This window comes from Aulonocara sp. 'chitande type north' Nkhata Bay, linkage group LG3 (genome assembly GCF_057382095.1).
Source record: "Aulonocara sp. 'chitande type north' Nkhata Bay isolate Kocher_YH1m ecotype deep benthic linkage group LG3, A_spYH_male_GT1.1, whole genome shotgun sequence".
NCBI lineage: Eukaryota > Metazoa > Chordata > Actinopteri > Cichliformes > Cichlidae > Aulonocara > Aulonocara sp. 'chitande type north' Nkhata Bay.
This window is the reverse complement of record NC_141346.1, coordinates 20965574-20982599: the sequence shown is the minus strand read 5'-3', so window position 1 is coordinate 20982599 and position 17026 is coordinate 20965574. Positions and strand designations below refer to the sequence as shown.

General features: G+C 39.5%; 1 protein-coding gene across 1 annotated transcript; it reads left to right on the top strand.

The window, feature by feature from the left end:
* Positions 1-860: 860 nt before the first annotated feature.
* On the top strand, positions 861-13437 carry LOC147334495 (uncharacterized). Its single transcript, XM_086272849.1, has 4 exons — positions 861-1096; positions 2829-3179; positions 8480-8830; positions 11451-13437. The coding sequence occupies exons 1-4, from the start codon at positions 1030-1032 to the stop codon at positions 11627-11629; spliced, it is 948 nt and encodes a 315-aa protein (XP_086128975.1). The 5' UTR covers positions 861-1029; the 3' UTR covers positions 11630-13437.
* Positions 13438-17026: the final 3589 nt, after the last annotated feature.

The following is a 17026-nucleotide window of genomic DNA, read 5'->3' as shown; positions in this document are numbered from 1 at the left end:
TTCACCAGAGAAGTCTGATTATCATCAAAGTCAGACTGAAGACAAATTCAGACTAAAACTAAACCAGAGGAGAATAAAACTGTGGGAACTGAAGTCTTTCCCTGATTTCCGAGCAGCTTTATAAATGTTTGTTATGAAGTTCATGCAAGGCAGTGATATCCTCTGCTCTGAAATGAGTGAATCTGTCTGTGAGTCCACATTTAACAGAGTTGCAACACACTGACTAAGAGTCAGTCAACATCCTTTAGCATGATCTCTTTTTGCTTGTATGGTGTTCACCACAGAGGAAACAGATGCCCCCTGCTGTCTGTGTGTGCAGTTCAACACTCAACTATTTTTAAAAATCGTTATTATACATATGAATCTCATTTCCTAGCATATAAAGTCTATCTTGCTTACATTAAAGGGCGGTAAACCAATTCACAGTGCTGTAAAAAGTATTTAGCCTCCTCTTGGTTTCTCAGTTTGCTGCATGTTCTACAAAGCAGAGTGGGTAAAATTCCTCCACAGTGATGTGAAAGACTCATTTACAGTTATTACAAATGGCTGATTGCCCCTGCCAGTAGTGACATAACCATATAGCAGGTTTGCGGGAGGATTACTTCTTCACGTGGCCCCAGGAAGATAGGATAATTTTTTTCCCCTTAGCAAATGAAATCATCATTTCAAAGCTGCATTTTCTATTTACTTGGATTATACTTGTCAATTTGATTGAGGATTTCAAACATGCAAGTGTCTCAAACAAATTTTAATATCTTATGTGTAGTCTCCTCCCCCATTTTGTGCACTTTCAGTGTTGATTTAATAATAACTGAATGTGGATTTAAGGCAGTTCACACATGAACAGTAGAGAGCAGCAAACCTCCAACTCTGCGTCCAGTCTGAAGGATGAGGCAGATGGGCTGAAGCAGAAAACCTGCGATTGAACAGTGGAGACTGTGTCCAGTTAGACAAGAGTACAAGTGCTCACAGCACCCCAACGCACCAAGAAGAAGCAGCTCTTCAACGCTACTGCTACTTCCGACGAAGATGAACGTGTCCAGAAGAGCCGTGCTGGGTTTGATTCTCCTTTGTCTGTCACCATCATCTTCTGGAGGTGAGGTTTTTCATTAGAATGATGTAAATCAGCTCTTTTGGCTGAATGTCTGATGTCAGACTTGCAGCCAGCAGCGACACATGTATATACAGAGATGCGTATTTCTCCTACTTTGTACTATGTTAGATACTTCGTGTGCTGCACTTAGTGTTTGGATTTTGACAGAGCGTGTTTGTCTTAGTGGTGAATATCAACAGGTGGAGGACAGACAGGTGTTAAGTTCACACGTGTGAGTAATGAAAACCATCTGAAGGATCTATCAGGAATCACCACGACAAAAATATCTAATCAGCAGAGCCTCAATTTGAATCAAATGCAGAAGAAAAATCAGAATGCTTTTCAATGTGGAGCACAATGCTGATCTTTTTCATCAAAACTCATTGATTCAAGATCAATTTTCCTTAATAGGCATTAAAGGGGGAATCATGAAATATTTTTTTTATTTTTTATCATGAAAAAAATATCAAAAGCGATGAGACACATGTTTCTGTTGGATCTGTGAAGATTCTCTCAGCTCGGAAGGCTTTTAATTCAAGTGATTTTTGAGATTGAAATGTTTCATTTTTGGAATCTTTCCATATCAGTTCGTTAAATACCTCTCACCTGATCATCCCAGATTTGCCGGGAAAAAATTAAGGCAAATATAAACTTCTCAATGTAAATTATGCAAACTTTTAGGTCCCTGTTGTAATAATTTTTTGTTTGAGAAAATTGAATGTTCGATTACATATGAGCAGGTATCAGGGTGTTGTTGGAAATTTTGCTGATACTCTTTGTAGAGGATATTTTAAAATTCTTTTATCTAAAAAAAGCACTTTAAGGGACATCGCATGGCTGTATGAATGTGAACTCTCAATGTGAACAATTGAAATCACAGTGTAGCGGGGATTGATATTTTATGCACAAATTTCCATATTTAAGGCATAAACTTCTACTGTGCAAATCGTTGTTAATGGTTTTACAGATATTAAAGCTTAAAAGTACAAAGGTCCAGCTTCAGTGTGATATTCCCCAGGTGTTCACAGAAATTGAAATCATTCTAGTTTCTGTTAATATAATATAGTGTCTGAAAATTGATTTTTGACATTTTGGCATTTATTTATACATTTTCTATTAGTGTTGTAAGAGTGTTTTTTTCTGTGTAATTTTTTTTCAGGCAAATTGATGATGGGAGAGGAGAGGCTTTTTCTTTTTTTAAATTAAATTGATGCCTTTGTCTTTGAATTATCTCCATACTTTCAACTACTAGTCTTTACCTGATTGTGTCTAAAGCTCACATGTGATTTTCATTTAAACTATGTTTACTGCAGTCCAGCTCAGGTACAGGTAACTCTAATGGTACCTGTAGATTTGGGGTGAAGTGGGTGACTCATCCTATCTGAGACACATCATGTTGGGTCTAAAAGCTTTTGACAGGAGACTGCTGGAACCAGACATTTCAGGGTTTTTTTTGCTGCAATGTGTACAAAAACAACTGAGCAGGAAGTTTCTGTTTGAGGGAGGGAGACATATTTTCCAGTGTTACTTGATCTAATGGATTCTTACATGTAAAAGGTTTAAATTTATATTTCATTTCTATCTGTGTCGTGGGCAACCGATTCTCTCTAAATGTTTCTCCTCATGTGATTCTCAGTAATTGTATTAATATTCAGCATGCAGTGTATTCTGGTTTGTTTGGTATCAGCTGTAACTCCAGCTTACTAGTCTGTGTTGTATTTTTTGTCTCTTTCAGACTCCACAACCCTCAAGATTTTTCCTGGAGATAATGTCATTCTGCCATGTCACGTTCCAAATGATATATCAATTGGGGCTGTGATGTGGACCAGGTCTTACTTGGATTCAAAATATGTATTTTTTTACCAAAGCAATGCGTCTGATCCAGACACTCAGAAGTCAGCTTCTCTGAGTCGCATATATCTGCTGCATACAGACATGTGGAATGGTCAATTGTCTTTGTATATAGTGGAGGCGACATTTGCTGAGATTGGAACGTATGAGTGTCATGTCGCCCAGACAGGAACAAACAACTCTAAGGCGGCCATTTTGAAGACCAAGCCAATCAACACTCTCAATCTGACAATGGGTGAGTTTGTAGAAGAAATTAATCTTCTTCCTGGAAAACAAGTTCAACATATCCAGATGATCTTTTCCTTTATTTGGCTTCACATGAAGGTGGTTATTATATCAGTAAGTCTACACTGTATTTATTAAACTAGCTGCTTTAAACAATCAGAAATATTAACATGACCAAATTGATGTCACCAGTAATTCAATTCAAATCAACTTTATTTATATAGTCACAACAACAGTTGCATTGAGGCACTTTATACTGCAAGGTAAAGACCCTACAATAATAAAAAGACAAGAGAGAAAATATGATATATGACCCCCTATGAGCGAGCACTTCGGTGACAGTGGGAAGAAAAAAATATTAACAGGAAGAAACCTCCAGCAGAATCAAATTCAAATTCAAATTCAAATTTTATTTGTCACGTACACAGTCATACACAGTACGATATGTAGTGAAATGCTTGGACAACTGCTCGTGACCTAAAGAAAACAAAAAAGGAAAAGGCTATGAATAAGATAGGAAATAAATATGAAAAATTAAAAAGGGTAAATTTAACTAAGAAGGAATAAAATATAAATTAAGGTTAAAAATGAAATAACTGTACAACACAAATTAGAATGAAGGGTAAATTTAACTGGGAAAGAACAAGATAAAATATATAAATTAAAGTTGAAAATAAAATAACTGTACAACAAAATACACAATATAGAACTATATAAGAATGTATGAAGAAATCTAAATATAAATAAATAAATACACAATAACAGCAGCTGTACAAGTATTAACTGGAAATGAAGAATATAGTGACCAGTGCTGTGCAATCCACATTATGTCTTCTGCAGTGCAAATATGCTTAAAGTGATTTAAGTGATAACAATGTCCAGAATGCCCAGTGTGTGTGTTTAAGAACTATATGTGTGGGTCAGTACTGTGTGGTGGTGTGATTGAGAGACCGTATCGCCTGCGGGAAGAAGCTCCTCCTCAGTCTCTCTGTGTTGGTCTTCAGGGAGCGGAATCGCTTTCCTGACCTCAACAGAGAGAACAGTCTGTTGTTGGGATGGCTGAGGTCCTTCACGATCTTCCTGGCCTTGGTCCAGCACCGCCTGCTGTAGATTGAGTGCAGGTCAGGGAGCTCGGAGCGGATGGTGCGAGCTCCCCCCTAACTCAGGGAGGGGCGGCCACATGCCATGACCAGTTCTGGGTGAGGGGGCTAACATGCTGCGAAAGACAGCCAGAGATTAATAATAACTAATAATTAAATGGAGAAAGGTGTTTAAAAACATCCAGCATAAATAAGAGAGGATTCAGGGTTACCTGATCCAAACTGGGAGCTGATTCCACAGAAGAGGGGCATAAAGGCTGGCTCCCATTCTACTTTTAAATACTCTAGGAACAACAAGTAGGCCTGCAGAGCGAGAGCGAAGTGCTCTAATAGGGTGATATGGTACTACAAGGTCATTAAGATAAGATGGGGCCTGATTATTTACGACCTTGTAGGTGAGCAGCAGTACTCAGGATGTACTTTTTAGGACATCCTGATAATAATGAATTACAGTCGTCCAGCCTGGAAGTAATAAATGCATGAACTAGTTTTTCAGCGTCACTCTGAGACAGGACATTTCTAATTTTAGAGATGTTGCGCAAATGGAAGAAAGCAGTCTTACATATTTGTTTATTATGTGCACCGAAGGACATGTCTTGGTGAAAAATGACTCCAGGGTTCCTCACAGTGTTACTGGAGGTCAAGGTAATGCCATCCAGAGTAAGAATCTTGTTAGATGTCATATTTCTAACATCTTTAGGGCCGAGTAGATTAACCTGTTTTATTGGAATTTACACAGCCTTTACCACAGAGCCTCACTTCCCTCCATCACAGACATTGATCACACCTGCTGCATCTGCAAAGCAACCACAGTTGTGGAAGACCCTACACACCCCTCCTACACACTCTTTACCCTGCTGCCTTCTGGTAAGAGGTGCCAGAGGTACCGGGCCCTCATTGCCAGACTGCAAAACAGTTTCTTCCCCATGTCAGACTCCTGAACACTCAATGAGTGGACTGACACACACACACAAACACACACACGTTCATACAGGTCACTACTTCAAGCACTTATCTGCCCAGTCTCATACACACACAGTGATCAGTCTTTTGCACAACCCACTGTCATTGTTGCAGTGTCTGCACTGTCTTGTGACTGTATCAGTCTGTTGTGCCTGTGTCGCTGTCTTTGTTTTGTTTTTTTGCGATTTTTGCATACGGTGGTCGCTCGTTCATCAAAGGAGGTACGTTCTAAAAATAACCCGCGATAGGTGAAATCTGCATAGTCAGCTTGATTTTTTTTTTTTTAACAATTTTATAGATGTTTTAAGGCTGTAAAACCCCTAACTACACACTTTATACACTTTTCTCAGACAACCTTGAACATTTTCACACTTTTCTGTCTTGTTTAAACTCTCTCAAAGTTCAAACCTTGGTAGAAAAGTAAGTCCAGTATTATAGAATGAAACCAAAGATCAAACTCTGTTTTCAGGTCCAGAACATGAGAATAGAGCAGCTGCCAGAGAACTCAACATTAATGAATCAATGGTATGGAAGTAGAAGAAGCAAGAAGAATGAGTTGAGTAAAGTTTGACTTATCTGACTGTTTTGTTTTGCATAATGCGCCTCACAATACGGAAAATACGGTAACTTCTACCTTCCTTTAGCATGTCCAGAAGTCCAACTTTTTGTGCAATGGTTAGCATCTTCCTCTGCCTTTTGGGTGCTAGCGCAGGTGCCTTTGACGGTGCAAAATGTTTCGTCTACATTGTTGTGTTTGTTGGGGAGAAAACTTACAAACATACTGTACAGCACTTGAGTGCGACACTGCCAGATTATTGACAAGCTGAACGCATTCTGTACTGTACTGGAGACACGGCATGGAGGAGATTGATTGACAATGGTCTACAGCCAATCAGGACACAGAACAAATTGCACTGGTAAAAAAATTTTTTTTTAAAAAAGCATGCAAAATGACACCCCAAAAAAATCTGCGAAACAGCGAGGCCGCGAAAGGTGAACCACGTTATAGCGAGGGACCACTGTATTGCACTTTATGTAGTCCTTTGTGAAAACCACTGGAGCGCACTACCTGCAATACCTACATTATCCTCTAATCACCCTAATAGAATATTACAGTCAACAGTACTGAACACTAGGGATGGGTATCGTTTAGGTTTTATCCGATACCAGTACCAAACCGGTACTTTGGAAACGGTGCCAGTGCTTAAACGGTGCTCGAACCGGTGCTTAAAGAATCAAGAACACAAACTTTGTCCAAAAACCTCTCATGTTCAGCTGTTTTTTGTAAAAAGATAACAATGTTAGCCTTTTCTGCAGCTAGAGGGCATATATGGCATCACTCTTGGCTGGAAGCAGTGCTTAAACAATGGAAAAAAAACACCAACTTTGTCCAAAAACCTCTCATGTTTAGCTGTTTTCCTCTTTTTCTTTGGTCATTTTAGCCTTTTTGGCCAAGGTGAAGGGAGTATCTGCCATCAAACAAGAAGACAGCTGCATGTAACTACGACGGTGTTTGCTAGTTCACCTTACATGCATTAATGTAATAACGTGGTTAGCCTACTCAACGTAAATTACACACGAACAACATTAAGCTACTCACGCAGAGAAGAACGGCTGCTGCTGCCATCATCATCCTCATCATTTCTGCTACACTGGCAGGGCTAGGGGCCAGGACTCTCCTCTTCGGGTTCATGTTGCTAACTCCGGGTCGATAACAGGCACCACACAGTAGATGTGCTCGGTGTGAGGTCTCGCAGCAAGCTATCAAATACGGTGCATTTCTCGGGTTTTAAAAAAACGCTATGCCAGGTGTTTCATCAGATTCGAGGTGTTACCTCCTTTGACAGTATCACAGTATCAGCATAATAGCACTTGTTGCAGGCTGCTGAGTTTGCATCTTTTGCTGTGAAGTACAGACAGACTTTTGACCGCTCCGCCTTGGGCATTTTTAATCTGTAGCTCTGCTCTAAATGAACGTACGTACCTGGACCCGCCTACTACGCTTGCAAATGTAAAATGATTGGCTAGAATCTAAAGTGTATGACATCTCAGGAAAAAAAGAAAGCACCGAAATGATGCACCGGAATGTGCGCTGCTTTTCGGTCTGCCATAATGGCACTGGATACTGGTAGCCATCTCTACTGAATACTGCATTTAGTTCCAGTAGGTCAAGCACAGAGATGAATCCACTGTCAGAGGCCATACGAACCTTAAACCTTTTTAAACCTTCACTAAAGCTGTTTCTGTACTGTGAGCTCTGAAATCTCTTCAGATGATCAGTTTATTATTTTACAACTACTCTTTTAGTCATTTTTAAGATAAAAGGACATGATGAATGTAGAAATTAATATAACAAAAGAGAAATGTTAAGCAACAATGAACCATAATCCAATAAATAGGAACCTGAGTGACATTTGACCACTCTGGAGTGTCAGGTTTCAGTTAACGGACTCAGGCGCAGACCGGGACTCCTTACAGGATTTACAGATTTTATTTACACAACGACACCAGGTGATGCTATTTACAAAGTGCTGGAGGGAGGGGAGGGGGGTCCAGGGTTCCGGGGTATGTGAGGGAAAAGACGGGAATCTGACGTCCTCCAAAGGCTCTCTCTCTTCACTCCCCACACTGGGGAAACACCATCCACTCACTCGTCCACGGGATGACAGGCAGGCAGGGAAAGGTCCGGGATAGATCTGTACACAGAGATTATAGTTAGAGGCGAACAGACGGAACGAACTCACAGATCCTTATTTACAATCTACTGAGCGACTGACGCTGATAACTCAACGATCCAGCGACGAGTGACACAGTGCTGCTGTCTTAAATCGGCCTTGTGATTATCCCGATCGGCAGCAGGTGCGTGGGCCAGGGGCGGGAGCCCATAATGAGCATCGCCCCGGCAGGAGAGAGAGAGAGAGAGAGAGAAAACACATGTTGCCTAATACAGAATCAGCTGGTGAGGCACAGGGACCATGACATGGAGCATGTTAGTGTAATTCTGTAATGTAAGTTTCTGTTTGAGGGAGAGCGACATTTTTTCCAGTGTTACTTGATCTAATAGACGATCCTTAGATTGTGACAGGTTTATATTTATAGTTGATTTCTATTTGTGTTGTGGGGAATCTAAATTATTCTCCTCATGTGATTCTCAGTAATTTTTAAATATTTAGCATGCAGTGTATTCTGGTTTGTTTGGTATCATATTAGCGCTAAACTGTTTTGTGTTGTTTCCTCTCCGTTTCAGAACCAATGAAAGTCTTCGCTGCACCTGGAGAAATTGCCATTCTGCCATGCGAGGTTCCAAATAAGGAGTCCATTGGAGCTGTGATGTGGACCAGAGCTGTCTTGAATCTAGAAAAAGAACTTTTTTACCAGAGCAATGCATCTGATCCAAGCACTCAGCCGCCACATTATGCGAACCGAGTACGTCTCATGTATACAGACATGCAAAAAGGGAAATTGACATTGTTTCTGTATGGCACGACATTTGATGATGATGGAACGTACGAGTGTCATGTCACCCAGGTAGGAACAAACAACTCTAAGGCAGCCATTTTAAAGACTACGCCCATCACAATCATCAAGCTGACAATAGGTGAGTTTGTAGAAGAAATGAATCTTCTTCCTGGAGCCTGTACTACAAAACAAGTTCAACATATCCAGATTATCTTTTCTTCATTTGGTTTCACATCAGGGTGTTTATTAGATCAGTAAGTCAACACTGGGTTTATTAATCTAGCTGCTTTAAACAATCAGAAGTTCAGTTTCTGTCCAATGTCAGCAGAGTGACTTACAAACACAGTGAAAACTGTCACATTATCTGTTAAAAGGGCTGGGTATCGTCACTGATTGTAATAAAATACAATTCTGATTCAAAAGTCCTGAATCGATTTGATTCGACTCAATTCAATTTAGACTCTGTCAGAACTATTATGCTTCTGGTCATTTCTCAGTGCATACCCATATTTTTATATCTGTGTAGAAAAACAAAGCTGACACTTGTGAGACTTCATCAGAGGTGTAACCATCACAGCAGCATACCTTTGTATCAATGTTACTGAGGATAAAACACAGAATAGCAAATTACCTCCTTAAAAATATTCTGCAGTAGAACAAAAACGGAAGAAAACCCAGAATCAACATATGAACATTACCTGATGCTGCTGAAGTGAAGCAGAGGGCGTAATTTGTAAAAGATGCTGTCGAACCCCGACTTACGAATACCCCATTTAACGAAAAATTCAAGTTACGAAGGCACTGAATGGCAATATTTCTGCCCGTGTTACGGCAAAATGACCGTGTAACGAAATCCACTGGCTCTGATTGGCTGAGCCTACAATGCCTACCGGATCATGTTACAACCCCTTGAACGACCTATTGTTGTTAGCAATTAGCCTATAGCTTATCATTCAGCATCACCTCACTCACTGGGTGCTTCGACTTACGAAAAGTTTCGACTTACGAAAGACCCTCGGGAACAAATTAATTTCGTAAGTTGGGGTTCCACTGTATTAGGCTTTTTTGTCATTAAAAGAAGAAACAAACAAAAAAATAGTGGTGGAGAGCACTGAACAGCAGAGTCGTAAGCGAATCGTGTAATAAACAGAGATTTCTGATGGTAAACGGCTCTGAGTACACTGAGAGAGAGCACTGTGCAGGAAGTAAAGATTTAAACACAAAGATGTAAACATAAAGTGTTTACATCTTTGTGTTTACAACTTTGTGTGGAACAAAATCAATCAATCAAAAATTAATCAATATCGCATTATTCAAACTAAAAATGATTTGAATCTGGAAATTGATTTTTAAACCCACCCCCAATTGTTGGCTTCTGTCCTGAGTCTAAAGACTTGCTTGCTTTGTTGACTATTGATTCTAAATTGGCTGTAGGTGTGAATGTGAGAATGAATGTTTTTTGTGGTTCTGTGTGCCGCCCTGTGATAGGCTGCCTACCTGTCCAAAGTGTACTGATGCTCAAAAGAAGCCAACATGTAAAAACTGCTGTTCCTCTAGGTGTCACTTGAGGGTGGATATCCTCGGTAAATCTTAGATATGGTTGTGTTGAAATATTCCAGCAGATCAGCAGTTTCTGAAAAACTGAAATAACCCAATTGCTGTTGGTGCCACATTAACAGTCACTCATATCACCTTTCTCCCCCATGCCTAGTTTCATTCAGTTAAAACTATGAAAATGGGTGACTAGATGCCTGAACTGATGAGCAGCTGAACATCCTGTACCTAATGAAGTCAGTAATAAAGTGAATGTGAATTTCTTACTGATGCTGTTTTCCAGATAACTGACTGATCAGCCTTAGGTCTGCAATTGAGTTTCACGTGGTGTTGTAGCCCAATAAGAAGTGAACCGCTTTTCTAAAGCTGCATCCAAACTGGAATTGATTAAGTCGTTGCACATTGCTTTGAAGACGACCGGTCACATGCACACATCCCATAATTCCATTGCCTAGGTAACCTCAACTGTATTTACTTCCAGGTCAAACGTCACTCGGTGGTACACTGCATACTGCATTCTCATTGGTAGTAGCTTCAAGCACTCACCGCTCACACTCACCTGTGTTGAAGGTTACTTTGCCTATACTCATCTGAAGTCATCCAATGCCATTAACTTTTCATTGAACCAGAATCCACTGTGAATGTAGCTCAACGCTGAAAACCCAGAGCTGACTCTTTGAGATCCAAAGCTTGCTTTGTAGTACAGGTGTCAGATTGTTGTTGTGAGAAAGGAACATGCATTTATTTATCTTTTAATTTAATTTTATGTATTCTTCTGTAAACATGTTGTTGATGAGACTGCATAAAGCAATAATAGTACAGGGTGGGCCATTTATATGGATACACCGTAATAACATGGGAATGGTTGGTGATATTAAAGTCCTGTTTGTGGCACATTAGTATGTGTGAGGGGGCAAACTCCTCAAGATGGGTGGTGACCATGGTGGCCATTTAGAAGTCGGCCATCTTGGATACAACTTTTGTTTTTTCAATAGGAAGAGGGTCATGTGACACTTCAAACTTATTGGTAATGTCACAAGAAAAACAATGGTGTGGTGTGAGGAGTTTGCCCCCTCACATATACTGATGTGCCACAAACAGGACTTTAATATCACCAACCATTCCCATGTTATTATGGTGTATCCATATAAACGGCCCACCCTGTAGATCATGTCTGACACCTCTCTTCTAATTCTCACCAACAGTACCAGTACCAGAAGGGTTTGAGATTGACCAGAGATTGGAAGCGTGTGATCCAGCTACATTTTTTCAGCCACTTGTTTTTGCTATGGGAGCTACTGTTGTCATCATAGGTATTTTGAAATATTGTGTTTGCTGGCATAAGGCAGCTCCATGCATAGCCAAACTGCTTATTAAAGAATAATTTTTTTCTTCAAACATTTTGAACTTCTTCAGTGTTAGGTTTAGTTATTAATGTATTTCTGTTCATGTAATATTGTTTAACAGTTTGTTAAAATTAACTGTAAAGAGCCCAGGTGGTATGTTATATGTTTTGTGAGGGTTTTTTTGGTCAAACATTGAGGGTTGGCTGTGATGTAGGATTTAGGATGGTGGGAAAGAAAGACAGCAGGCTGAGCTGAAGGTCAGAGAGTTGGAGATGTTAAGATTTTGATTATGAGAGACCAGAATTAAAAAAATAAAAAATAGAAATTAGTACATTAGAGGAACAGGCAAGGCAGAGCAGTTCAGAGACAAAAAACAGTGGAGATACAATCTTTATACTGGACAAATGCTTTTGAAGATGGAGGAAGACCACAAAGAAGATTTGTGGATTGAGTGAAGAAGGATAGCAAGAGTGCTAGTGTAATGAGAAGCAGGTAGATGATCCCAAAATAAATTTGCCTTGCCACATGTAGTGTTTCCTGTCTACGTTAGCATTAGTTTTATTGTTTCATGTGCAGCTTCTGAGCTTTCTGAGAAAAAAAAACATGTTGCTTTTAAAAAAAAAGGAAAACTTTATGTGGTTTTAATACTACACATGATAGCAGTGTGACTAATGCAGACAGCAATCGTAGCAATGGTGGATGAATTTTCTGGTTCTCCAACATCCAAAAAAACCTAAAAATAAATGTAGCTTAGAGTAGTTTTCAAATCCAGGCTGCAGACAATCCAAGTGCACTCTTATTGTTTTTCATGTTGAAATATGTGTAAATGTTCAAATGTAGTCATTAAATGTTTAAATGTCCAGTGTATGTATAAGTGTTGGAAATCACAAAACTGTTTTCACTGGATATATAATGTGTCTTTTCTGTTTGATTGATATTTGTATCTTTATTTGATTAATTAGATGTAAACATTAAATGCATCATTTGGCCAGAGTCTAGGTTTGTCAGCATGAAGTAAAAATGAAGTTGGGTAAAATGAGGAGTAAACAACCCTGAACAGGAAAAAATAGTTTTTTCCCTTTTTTATGAAAGATAAATATAAATAATGGTCTACAATGAAGTAGAGATGGACCGATCCGATATTACGTATCGGTATCGGTCCGATACTGACCTAAATGACTGGATCGGATATCGGAGAAAAATAAAAAATGTAATCCGATCCATTAAATATCACGAAAGCACCTCACAAAACTTGCAACACGCCGTAACTCACCTCAGAACGTTAGCATGTCGGAGCAGTATGCATCACGTGATAGAGCGGCTGTGGCATGCCGGACCTGTCGGTGGTCTGGATAGCATTTGGAGCTTCGCTAGCAACCTGGCATTTCATCTCCGACAAAGTTATCCCCGAGAGAAGTAAAGCAAGTGTGTAAGTCCATCTCTGAATGTTTGTAAAGCATTCCTGCGTTAAGCTTAACGAGCGACTGCCTCTCGCTCTCCTGCTGCTACTTCAATCGTGAAACTGCTTAAATGATCAGCTGATCGGCTTTTCTGTCGCGAGTCCGTCTTTGTTTTTGGCCCACTTTGCACCAGAAAGAGGAAACCAGCGGCTGAACAACAGCAGCACGTTTAAGCTTGATAAGCTGTTGTTAGAATTTATTTAATATTACTTTCTACTCGAGGATCTTTTTCTACGTAGCTGACGCTGGTAACTGTGCAGGGGCGGATCTAGCAAAGTTTAGCCAGGGGGGCCGATAGGGCATTAACTGGGAAAAGGGGGCACAAAGACATACTTTTCTTTCTTATTCTCATTTAAAATGTCTAGCTTTTAATAAATAATTATCTGACACACAAAGTTTTAATTTGATGTAAAATGAATAAAAGTCAATTACTGTATATAGTGACTATTAAGTCTAATATATATACCCTAGTAAGCTATAGTACATTTTCCTTTGGGAAGGTACCATCTGTGCAGTCTGCAATTTTGTTGAAGAAAGATGTTGAATCTATTTAATATTTCTTGAAAAATAATTGATTTCTGTGCATTTTTTTTCACACTGCATCAAATTAAGGTTGATTACGTCGATTAAGCATCATGAGGTGGCGCGTGAGGGGTGGTTCCCTATTTTTTATTTATTTATTTTTGTTGTTGCTGGGAGTTGGAACCCTATTAGTTAGGTTGCTTAATATTTACGCTAAGTACTCTTTAAAATACCAGAATAGGGAGGATGGTGTAGGTCTAAGTTTATTAGATTGATCAGTATTGCTGAACTATGAAATATTTTTTTTGTATACAGGTATAACAGAATAGCTTTAGTGTAGTTGTTGTTTTAAACTTGAGTATGAACTTGCAGACTTGCAAAATGCAGCAAGATATTTAAAAAACAGTTTTGTTGATTAAAAAACACTATATCGGATTCATATCGGTATCGGCAGATATCCAAATTTATGATATCGGTATCGGTATCGGACATAAAAAAGTGGTATCGTGCCATCTCTACAATGAAGCACAGTCCTCAACCCACTGCACTCAAGTAGAGTATTTACCTGTTGCCATGGTGAATCTATTTATGACTATCCGTCGAAGCACTCAGCTTTGAGTGAATCAGCCTTAATCATCCTTCCTAGAACTGCAAACTGTTACATTTTTTTCTAACGTCATCATATTTACACTGATTCTTTCATGAATTTTATGTTTTAGAAAGTTTATTTTGACATACTGTATTAACACAATTGATCTAAAATCAGACAAAAAAACATAAAATCAAAGTAGAAAAAGTTAAATTTTTTTATTGTAACAACCACAAACATGTTTAATGAATCATATTTCATAACTTTAAATGCAAATATAAATTGTCAATTTTAAAATCATATGCACAAGTTTTGCAAACAACAAAGTTATTTGCATCCATTTAACTTTTACCTTGATTTTTTAAATAACCATTTCAAACTATTTACAGAACAATCAGCTGTTCTGCATTCAATAAGATGCCACTCCAAAAAAATAATTTCTGTCCACTATAAAGGAGAACATCGCAGCCTGATACCTGCAGGTCTGACAGCAGCAGGTGTAACACTCCTCTTTTATACTTGGAGACAGCAGTCACCTCATTGTTCTGACACACAACACAAAACTATCCACAACACTACACACTAACTACACAAGACAACACATTAACTACACACTCCAAACACGCTAAACGTCACAAATCTCTCACATCTCAAAACTCGCTTTCTCTCTCTCCCAAGAGAGAGACCAATATAATTAACAATATCACGATGATATATGTGACTATAACAGTAAATACTAAATATTAAACATTATTGTGCAGCATGTAAGATCGACAGCGCACAGTGTGCTTTGAGGTAGGAGCCAAAAAGGGTGTAGTTTGTGTGTGTGATCACCCGTGTGTACACCTGTGAGCATGGACGCGCTTGTATTTAAAAGGTTCCTTCATGTAATGATCTGCTAGAGGGTGTGGGGGGGCCACAGCCCCGTCCTCCAGGGCATGAAGCAGGTATGGAGGAGATCAAAACTCCAGACATCCAGAGGCCCCCAGAACACAAGAGACCAAGGAAGACCAACAGGGGGGCAGCCGCGCCACTGTCCCAGAAAGAGCTGAGGAGAGTCCCAGATGAGGGCTCACTCAGCAGCCACGGAGCAGAAGCCAGGGGGGGTTGCAGTGACGCGCCCGTGAGCTCCGCCGACAGCCAGCTGTGCCTGAGTGACCAAGCCCCAGGCCGAGAGGCCGAGGGCACCCCACCTCCGAAGAGGCCCTAGCGAGCCCCAGGCTCCAGGCCCCGATAAGCGGCCACCAAGGAGTGAGCCGGTGTGTACCTGGACGCCCATCCCCGGACACAAACAAACCAACAACGCACCGATGTCTGAGGGCGTCTGCCACTGGCAGGGGAAGTGGTGGTGGGAGATAGGCCATCTCGTGCCAAAACTTCTGTACTGGTGGACAGAACCAAAGAGCGTGGATATAATTGTTCGGTGAATTGGTTTGGCAGTGTGAGCAGTTATTGGTAGACGTAAAGCCCATCTTGAACATCCGATGACCTGTATAGTGCACTCTATGTAATATTTTGTATTGAATTAATTGAAGACTGGGATTTCTAATTAAATGAAAGGTTTTTAAGCAAATCTGAGACCAGAAGTTTTGGTCTAAGTTAACTGATAAATCCGCTTCCCATTTTGCAATAGGAAGTGATATTGATTCATCTGTTTTAGAAAGCATTCTGTATATTTTGGATAGTAATTTTGGGGTTTTAAGAGTAAGAAATTGAACTACACTTGGTGGTGTTTGTAGTTCAACTTGACCCGGTTTAAATTTCTTTTTTACTATGGATTTAATTTGTTGATATTCTAAAAATCTTTTCTTGTTGATCCCATATTGTGTAACTAGTCCGTCAAATGAAATAAATTCTGTTCCTTCTAGTATATGTTCTAAATATGTGATTCCTTTACCACTCCAATCTGAAAAGTTTATCATATTATTGTTTTGTAATATGTCAGGGTTGTTCCAGATAGGTGTACGTTTGCATGAAGAAACCCCCCCCCCCCCCCGGAAACATTCCAATTAAATCACTGACGGAGAGTGACGGTGTTAATTCTGCTATGAAATCACACTTAAGATGTGATTTGATACTCATAAGTTAAACAGATGTTAATGCAAGTTAGTGTGAGTGGATAGGGAAAGGGTGTAGCGGATTCTTATCTGGTCTGAAGTTAGTACAGCCGTGATGATTTAACATATTATTTACCAACTTATTTTATACATCTACTCAACTAATTACATATTTGAACACGTTAAAAATATGAAATTTCTGAATTTAGAATAGATTGCAGAATTCAATATTAATGAAGTAGCTCATGAGCACTTTGAGCTCAATAGTCATCAATTTCCTTAGGGATTAATACAATACTCTGATTCAGATTGCGATTGAAATAGATGCCAACACTATCTTGCTAGCTGTAGGCCACTCAAGTGAAGGCTTCACTATTACCTTCTAAAACAGATTAATGATGTAGAGTGCATATTTTTTTCTGTTTAATGGAGTAATTAATGTTATAAATAAAAATGGCAGTAATGTTACATTCTTCATTTTCCATGGACATAATGACCTGAGGTTGTTTATTATGAATCATGAGTGTTTCAGAGAGACAGCCACAGAGAGGCTTTCTGTAACCATGGTTACTCACTCCAGTACAAGGGTCTGAGTAAGCTTTGAGAGCAGAAAAGAAAAAGACAACGCCGTACTTTAGCCCCGAGTATACCTGAGCATCATGATCAATTATCCTGCACTCTCTGAACAGCGTCATCTAAACAATGAGTTTGATTTAAAGTTGTGTCTCATGTCCAGTCTCTTCTGCAGCAGCAACAACAGGACACAACTCCTCCTTATCCCTTCTTATCTCTCCTTTTCTCGCCTTG